This window comes from Eucalyptus grandis, chromosome 2 (assembly GCF_016545825.1).
Source record: "Eucalyptus grandis isolate ANBG69807.140 chromosome 2, ASM1654582v1, whole genome shotgun sequence".
Classification (NCBI taxonomy): domain Eukaryota; kingdom Viridiplantae; phylum Streptophyta; class Magnoliopsida; order Myrtales; family Myrtaceae; genus Eucalyptus; species Eucalyptus grandis.
Window position 1 is genome coordinate 37397950 of NC_052613.1, and position 9792 is coordinate 37407741.

Below are 9792 nucleotides of genomic sequence, written 5' to 3' on the forward strand. Positions count from 1 at the left end.
CCCAAAGCCATAGGTTTGATTATGACAAGATATGTAAATGAATACCGGCAACATGGACCAGGTAGATTAGCCAGTAAATGATATTTTAGTAAGAGAGAGCCAACATGATTAATCATCTTTGCGATTTCAAAAAAAAATGTAGTGATTCCTCTCTCTCATCACTTTGGTGAAGTTTCAACGCAAACTAGAAAATTACGGGTAAAAGAAACTTTCACTCTCTTAATGCTTTCGTTGGCTTTTGAGATGAATTAAAGATTTATGGATGAGAAGAAGTTTCAACTTTCTTGCCACTTGCATGGAGCTTTGACATGAATAAGAAAAAAAATGGAGGAAAAATGGAGGAGTCTGGAGCTTTAATATGAACTAGAGATAGGAGGAAAAGAAGAGGAAGGGTGTAGGTTTTTAAAGAAATCTCATTGCCCCTCATTCGTGGAGAATTAGAAAAATCCTTTTCAATTTTCAATTTGTTCATTAAAAATCTGGTTTCCTCTACTTCATTTTTATTTATTTATTTTTCTCTACTTTAATTCTTTTTATTCCCTTCCACCGTTCCTTAATAATATTCTATTAAATAATGAATTATACTAATTTATCTAAAATACTAAAATATGTAGTAAATACAAATCCTAAATCTATATAAAAATATATTATAGAACAAAAAGAAATTCAAATGTATATAATAATAAATAACTAAAAATGTTGTTATTTTTTCGTTGTTTTATTTCTTTTTTTAATTATAATTAGAATATTGTTTCATATTTAATTATTATTTTTATTTTAGTAATTTAAAAAATTTGTTATAGAAATCCTATCACTTTTAGCTGACTTCTTCCATGAGATATCTTTGTCCAAGTTAGATCCTTTTATATTTCACCTTATCTTATCTTGTGTAGGGACCAAATACATGATGATATAATTGTTATCATATCCAAACTTTTATCTTGATTATTAAATGTAGCATAAGGTTATATTAATAGCAACAACAAAAAAATTCCCATTATACTTGAATGAGTAGATGCAAACAAGATTAAACTTCATGATTTTCCATAGTATGAAATATAAGATTAACAAGTATCAGCAATATCCACAATGATTCAAAGTTAGTGAAGTAGTTGAGGGCTAAATTTGACTTTTGCCATTTTGCCGTCACACTTACCATTCAAAGATCTCAGTCATATTATGCCAAAAAAGAAAAAGAAAAAGAAAAGAGATTTTGGTCGAGTAAATACAAATAATAGATGAAAGAGGTAATGGTTCTATAAAAAGAAAATAGATATTTGATAGAACATTATTTTCTTTTTAATTATAGATATTTGATAGACCAATCAAGCGTTCTCACCTCACCAAAAGAGGAAAAAAGAGCCCATGTTGCATTGCCCCTTGTGGATTCTGATATATCAAAACAAAAGTCAAAGGACTACTAATAAAACCATAAATTCTTAAAGAAGTGCATCACATAATAATTTATAATAATTTTTTAGTTGATTTTTTTGTGATTTAGAGTAAACTATTATTCTCACTGTAATTCCTGAAGGAATGGACCCACCACCAATTACTATTTAAGAAGCCATACAGCTTAAATCAATCGTCCAAAATAGACAACTAGAGATGCTCATGACCACTCCTTTTTAATCCTTGTAAAAGTGGAAGCACCTTTGAAGTCCGCCCAAAGTTGCTCAGGGCCCATCGGATATGACATTAGCGCATTGACTTGTATAGGAGGCCTGCTTAGCTCAATAATTAGCATTTTTAATTGGACGAATAATGATGCTTAGTGGGCATTTTAACTGGACGAATAACTGTTGCTAACCATCTCTGTTCACTTGCACATGTCCTTGCCGAAAATCAAGAGCTTAATTGGCATTTTAACTCTTTTACATTACAGGCAGGAAAGCTTGGCTCGATAAGACTGTCCTTTCATTGTGTAGTTTTGCTGATTTGCCGCGAAGTTACTAGATATACTTCAGAAGATGTTATGCTATTTAATCAGCTTTTGGCTTGGCCAAAGCACCGTCTGCAGACCGAAGGTTTCCTGTGCTACATTGGCAGCAGTAAGTCATGTTAGTGATGTCTCCTCGTCGATTACTATCTGCTGTCTTGTGCAGTGAATCAGAGTGACAAGCTGAAAGAAATTGGAAAGAGTGGGGAGGACGACATGTTAGGGAAATGCGATCAGTTCAGCAAGCTTGATTGCGACAACTTCGGAAGGATTACACTCCCTCTCTTGCACAATCACCTGCGATGACGAAAATGAAGCGAAGATTTCATTTGACATCGAATAGACGCTTGATACTTGCTCTTCTGCAAGATGGGCGGGGGATGAAAATGCAAAAGATTACTGAACACCGTCATTTGTAAGATCAATAGAATCTGCAAATGAGGTTGCCTTCAGGGCATGAAATTCTTGTGCTAAAGCCGTACAAATGCATTAAAGTGTCCATATGCATTGGTTCTCTAGATGAAAGACAACGACAAGAAATGGAAGGAGCGCATCTTAAATTTTGCCAATGACGATCGAACAATCATGCACGTTAAGCCATGTTCTCGTAGAGTAGTGACTATCTCCTGTATTGTCCCTTGAGCCCTGATGATCTTTCGTTGCTTCGTGTAGGGGCTAAAGAATGTTCAAAATATTTTCACAACCCTTTCCATCATGCAAAACACAATCGCAGATTTGACGTTGCTGAACATATGTTTACAATTGTTGCTACTTTATATAGGACATATAACACAAACATGCCGTCACTGATATCCTTATTTTTATAGTTGCCATCCGCCACATGTTTTAGATGCACTTCTGGCTTTCTTTCTCATCACCTCGCAGGTAATTTTCATGATGAAACCCGCAAGAAAAACCGGGATGGCCACCTGCTACATGGGAAAGTAGGACATAAACATAGCAGGTAGCACAAAACATAATTAGGATGATGCCGCGCTCGTGTTCAGAGCAACCAAGGATGCATAGTGACCGTCTTTGATATTGATCAGAGAGTCATGGTTGCCTTTCTCAACAATCGCTCCATTTTTTAGCACAGCGATCACGTCTGCATTTTTTATTGTTGATAACCTATGCGCCACTATAACTGTTGTTCTATTGACCATGACTTTGTCTAATGCATCTTGAACAACTCTTTCAGATTCAGCATCCAGTGCGCTAGTAGCCTCGTCGAGAAGAAGTATCTTTGGATCTTTCACTATAGCACGTGCAATGGCCACCCGCTGCTTCTGCCCACCGGATAACTGGATTCCACGCTCGCCTACTAATGTGTCATAACCCTGCAGAGTCATTGTGAAGTTGGTAAACTATGATTGTCCTGCGTACTTATTGCTTACTTATAGGGGTGAGATAAACTTACCTGTTGCAAACTGCTGACAAAATTATGGGCATTTGCCGACTCTGATGCAGACAATATCTCTGCTTCCATTGCCTCTCCATCCTTTCCATAGGCTATATTGGCACGGATCGTGTCATTGAACAGAGCTGGTTCTTGGCTCACAAGGCCCATCTGCTGCCTAAACCACTTTAACTGTAGCTTCTGAATTTCAATCCCATCAAGTGTGATGTGACCAGAATCGGGATCATAAAAACGTTGCAAAAGAGCTATTACAGTTGATTTACCACTCCCGCTCTCTCCTACTAAAGCAATAGTCTGAAAAAGCAAAAATCACAGTCCATATGGACATGTTTTAATATCAGCATGTATTTAGCGCATAATAATAGGCTGGAACTTAGATAAGAACAGAAAAAGATCTTTGAAAGGAAAAGTGAACAGGTTTATCATAAGGCTATACTTTGCCGGAATGAATGGTCAAGCTGAGATCTTTGAAAATCTGTATATCCGGGCGAGAAGGATACTTGAAGCTGATTTGACGAAGCTCTATTTCTCCCTTCACGTTTTCTAGGGTTACCCCGGACTCATCATGGGGGTCTATTTTCAATTTTCTGTCGATGATTTTGAAAACTGAGGCAGTTGCGCTCCTGGCTTTGGTGGAGTCCTGAGTGAGGGAACTTGTCTGGGTAATTGCAGTGGCTGCCATGGTCAGGGCAAAAAACACCTGCAAAGCACAAAATAGATAAATTATCAAATGAGATGCGGAAATTAAAATTGTCCTCTACTTAATAATTTGGTTCAATGAACTCGTTAGTGTTTCAGGGAAACAGAAAAAAACAGGAAAAGGTAGTCTTACGCGGAAAACTTCTGAAAATGTTATCTTGCCATCCTGGACGAGTCGAGCTCCAGCATAGAAGCAAGTGCCATAGACTGCAAAAAGTATGAAGACCGATAGCCCAAACCCGACTCCGCTAATCAGCCCTAGTCTTATTCCGGCTTTTATTGGCCCGTCGCATTTCCTGGCATAAAGTTGCATGATCTTTTCTTCAGAACAGAAAGAAGCAACTGTCCTGATGCTTCCAACTGCATCAGTAGCTACTTGACTAGCTTCCTGGTACATCATCTGTGAACAGAGAGACTTTGATTAACACCGCTGATATCGAAATATCTATGCAGTTATGGCAATTTTTAGCTGTTGCATCTCTTGAACACTCAAGTGGACAGTGGTTAGGCATGCTAAGTTACTAGGACCGTGATAAATGGCGAATAAGGAATGTGTACCTTGGCATCTGCGCTGAATCCTTTAATGAATTTTACTTGGACGAATCCGTTAACAAATATCAGAGGGAGCAACGCAAGGATGATGAACGCCAATTGCCAGCTAGTCACAAAAGCGATGACCAAACCAGCAACTGCAGAGGCACTATTTTGAACGAGCTGGGCTACTGCATCCCCAACTAGGGCCCGCACTGTCGCTGCATCTGCTGATAGCCTTGCGCCAATGGCACCGCTGGAGTGCTCTGGCTCATCGAACCAACCCACCTCCATGTGCACCACCTTCTCAAAACACATTGATCTTATCCGCTGGATCAATCTGCAACCTGCTATCGAGAAGAAGTACGTCCTTGCTGGGTATGCTACTAATGACACCAGGCCGAGAGTCACAAACATCAATGCCCAAAACTTCGAATCTTTCCTTAGTTTATGAGGTTCTTCATAAAATGTCTTGACAACACCAGATATTATTACACCAAAAATGGGGAATACAGCACCCGCAATGATTGCAAAAACAGATCCTATTAGTAGCACGGGAACTTCTGGCTTGTTAAGATATGCGAGACGACAGATTGAAGCTTCTGCAGCTGTTTCTGTTTTCTCCAAGGAAGAGGACTCTAGATTTGCAGGTGCACCATCAAGGATATTTAACCCTGTGGGCAGACCTAACGAGATAGATAAGGAATGGTGGCTGCTATTTCCCACACCTGATGATCCCGACTTATGGATCTTAAGAAGGACATTCTTTGACTCGATTGTCTACCATCGAGGAGATTTTGTGGTTTATTTTGATCATCTGGCGCTTGGTCTTGCTCTCTGTTTACTTGCTGGAGGCGTATTAGCTGACCATATGCTCCATCGGGATCCTTTAGCAGTTCCGAGTGTGTACCTGATCAAATTGTGAAATTATCAGCTCTTGCTCGGCAGTTTTTGAGCTTGCACTCAGGTATATATGTGAAGTTCCCAACGTTCAGACAGGATTTCATATCAGGTCAACTAAATAAAATTGGCTTTCATTTGAGACATGTTAGGACTAAAAATTCATGCTTTAGTACCTCTCTCCACTATCTTTCCTTGGTGAATGACCGCGATCATATCGGCATTCCTGACAGTGCTCAAACGGTGTGCTACAATGACAGTGGTTCGATTAGCCATTATCCTGTCTAATGCCTCTTGTACTATCCTCTCTGATTCTGCATCAAGTGCGCTTGTGGCCTCGTCTAAAAGCAAAATCCTAGGATCTTTTAGAATTGCTCTCGCAATGGCAACTCTTTGCTTCTGTCCTCCGGAGAGTTGAGTACCGTGCTCACCGACCATTGTGTTCAGTCCCTTGATGCAAAGATGACAAAAATTTGAGACTCACAATTCAATGAATCTCGTTTAGCTTATAGGTAAATTGATCAAACTAAATATCTGTAGACCTTGGGCAATTTATCAATGAATTTAGCAGCATTGGCTACTTCTGCTGCGGATCTTATCTCTTCAATGGTTGCGTTCTCTTTTCCATACGCTATATTATCCTTGATGCTTGATGCAAACAACACGGGTTCCTGGCTTACGAGGCCGATCTTGCTCCGTATCCATTTAAGCTGAAATTCCTTCAGATTTATGCCATCGATGAGCACTTCACCTGCATGCGGATCATAAAACCTCTCTATAAGACTGATCACAGTGGATTTTCCACTTCCACTTTGTCCAACCAAGGCTGCAGTTGTGCCGCTTGGTATGTGAAGAGAGAATTTATTGAATATCAGCTCATCTGGTCTGGCTGGGTAGCTGAAGTAAACATCCTTAAGCTCTATGTCTCCATGAATTTCGTCCAATGTCTTGCCACATGTGTCGGAAGAATCAATCTTGGGCTTCCTGTTGATGGTCTCAAACATCTTACATGCTGCGGCTTGACCAGCAGCAAATGCAGTCATGCAGGGAGAAGCCTGTCCTAAGGACCTGGGAAGAAAGCCATACCATTTATTTATTATGAGTCTGCTGCAGCACAAACACAAAAATGCTATCTGTTGATTTATGTCTAATCTCTCTGATGTAAACATCCTATTGCTTGCATGGTTTGTAAAATAATAATTATTAGCTATAGCTCATCAATGTGTTCAAAGTTGAATAAAGTCCAAAGTGCAACTAACATTGAACCAGTTAAGACAGCAACGATGACATTGAGCACTTGACCCCCGGTATATCCTTTTTCCAGAATCATCTTTCCTCCGAACCATATTGCCAGTGCGTAACTGCAGAAGATAATCAAAAAGGCTGTACCAAGACCGAATCCAGCAGCCATGCCTTCGTGAACTCCCGATTTGTATGCATCCACAAGGAACTTGTCGTAAGTTGCTATAGCCTGCTTCTCCCCAGTGAATGACGCTACCTAATTGCACCAAGTGACTGCCATCATCTCAGAGTCAAAATTTTGAATCAAAAGGTTCTTTATATTCGATAGACTCACAGTTCTAATTGACCCAATTGTTTGTTCAACAACATTTGCCGCTTTTGCATAAGCGCTTTGTCCCCGTGATGCCATCTTGCCTATGATCAGGGACATGAGGGCACCAGAAACCACAAGGGCAGGAATGGATGATATCATGACTAAAGTAAGCAGCCACCCTTTAGTAAATGCGATGATGAATCCCCCGATGAACGTCGACACGAGCTGTATGAACTTTCCTACCTGCATAAATCATAGAGATGTAATAATGTAAGACACCATCCTTTCCTGTGTAGCAGAAGAAGTTTTTTGTGCTTCCTTCTCCACTAGTTCTGGCTTCCAACTCGAAATGTTACCTTCTCACCCATGGCATCTTGAATAAGAACGGTATCACCAGACATTCTTCCCACAACCTCTCCCGTGGTTGTTTCCTTATCGAAAAAGGCAACGTCCTGTCTCAGTATCGTCCGTAGATACAGTCCCCTTATCCGAGCGGCCTGTCTCTCTCCCGTGACCATCCAGAAAGTTACCTCTGGCAAAACAAGCGATTCCACGGTTCATTCCCACTTGCCGACAAAAACTCCAGGATTTTTCTTTTTTGAGGAGAGATATACTTACGAAGAAATGCCGCCGCACCAGTGAACACTGCCAGGTAGATAAACTTCAGAGATATCTGGATTGACAAAGTTATGAGTGTGCCATGTCAGTTAGAAGGATAGACTGCTCCGTATGAGTAACGACACCTAGAAGAGATAACCCAGTACCTTTTTTTCATGCTTTTATAATACCTTATTCATGTTAAGTACTTTAATGACTTAAACTTTTAGCGCCTAGCCTCAGAAAATGAACATTCTGCTTCAAAAGTAGTTACCTTGGAAACGAGGTGCACCACATTTTTGTTGTGCTGGTTAGTTCCGAATGAATCAATCAATTGCCCGAGAAGTACTGTCATGAGGGGCATACCTAAGCCATTGCCAACAGCACCCATCGTACCCACGAGCATCAAAAACATGTCGGTGAAGTCTGCGAACAAGAACAGCTTGGGAAAGAGAACTGAATTAGTTTTCTCATCGTCTTTACTCTTTCCAGGACTGTCCTCCGCCTCCGCATGACTCGTTGGATTAGTAGCTACACGCATTTCTACATCCACGTTTGAGCTGCTCTGTACAGACATCATACCAGGCAGAATACCACCATATATTCCTCGTCAACTAGTTCATCGAGTTTGTCCAGAAACTATCTTGCATCTGTAGAAGAAAGTCAGCTACCGGAATCAATACTTTACAAGGCAAGCCAGAAAAGTAGAACGTTCGAATGAAAAATACTCGTATGTCAGCCAACAATCAAAAAGAAGCATCCTGAAATACCGCAACCACATCCTAGTTAATAAGAATTAAAGAATCCTGGAGACAACAGATTTCCTAGCATTCGAGCATACACACCTCTGATCTTCTTCTGCCTACGCACAGATGTCAACCGGGAAAGCCAGGCCGAACGGAACGAATTAAAAAAGGATCACCAAATAATTCGGAGTGGTTTCTTCATCTTGCTCCTTAAACCAATACTCTTCCTTCTCCCATGTAAAAGCCTCTAACCAAACTCGAAATTAAAAAAATCCTACTTCAAGAAACATAACAAAACAAGACGAGGTTGAATATAATATATCAAGAATCTTTAAATCTCTGATCTTACACATGTTATAAAATGCCAAAACGAACCTAATGACCAATCGTAGATGGCTTGATCTGATCGACCATCATTAATTACCCCTTAGTTTAACGCCATAATCAACATCATCAGACTGAAATGAACTATGCCCAAGATGCCATTTTCTTTCCACAACAAAGAGAAAAAGCGGGAAAAGTAACTATAAAAAATTTCACTGTGATACCTTTACTGACCAGAGAGCTCAAAAGGGTACCTTTAAATGCAGGCAGAAGCTGAGAAATCGTCCCCTACTTCAGGTAATGCTTTGAGAATTGCAATTCGAGGACCACCGCATTATAAGCCCACTGAAAATGGCTTGAGGGTCAAGCATCTTGTGCCTTATATCCGAAAGATTGATCAGTCGTTTTCTGGTCACAATCACTGGACTCTCTTTTGTCAACCATAATTGTTTTTGTACTTTTAGTTTATATAAACAGCATGTGTGGCATGTTATTAGGGGGAGAATCATAAAAACATGGCTACTTTCTAGTTGCTTGTCCTTTGCGTCTTCTTTTTAGGAATCGAAATGTGTAGTGGGTGACAAAGCCTTTTAAAAAAGACCAGTAACATCTTAGGATTTGACTCGACCCAACGTACAACTGAATGATTCGTCGTTCTGGCAATTAGCAATAATTTTCGATATTTAAATGGCGTTAGGCCAAAGCTGGGTTGATATGGACTATCTGTTCTCTATTAAGTTATTATTCTTGAATCGTTTTGAAAAAGCTTTTTAAAGAATTAGAGTCCCAACGTATAGGTTAACGGTAGGTGAGAGATTTTAACGTGAGGCGGGACTATAGTATCTGAATTTTACATGATGATTGGTCATATTATTTATGACAAGTTTAACCTTAGATGAAATTGATAACAACTTTTAAACGTGAACCCATGAAGATGATGATGATAGGGTGCTAAAGAGGACAATCACGGCATAAAAATCAGCAGAAAGAATCAGTAAATAAAGAGGCACCATACCAAAAAAAAAAGGAAAATGAGAAAAGAGAAGCCAACTAATTCAGTCTTAAATTTATTACACAAACATTA

The 9792-nt window shown here is 39.6% G+C and overlaps 1 protein-coding gene across 1 annotated transcript; it reads right to left on the minus strand.

The window, feature by feature from the left end:
• Positions 1 to 2608: 2608 nt before the first annotated feature.
• On the minus strand, positions 2609 to 9070 carry LOC104424624 (ABC transporter B family member 4). Its single transcript, XM_010037090.3, is given in 15 exon segments — positions 2609 to 3276; positions 3357 to 3650; positions 3793 to 4056; positions 4189 to 4455; positions 4614 to 5329; positions 5332 to 5496; positions 5663 to 5936; positions 6029 to 6554; positions 6746 to 6984; positions 7063 to 7284; positions 7398 to 7573; positions 7660 to 7714; positions 7913 to 8288; positions 8484 to 8658; positions 8963 to 9070. Coding segments are annotated over 13 exon segments (3861 nt in total). The 5' UTR covers positions 8219 to 8288; positions 8484 to 8658; positions 8963 to 9070; the 3' UTR covers positions 2609 to 2919.
• Positions 9071 to 9792: the final 722 nt, after the last annotated feature.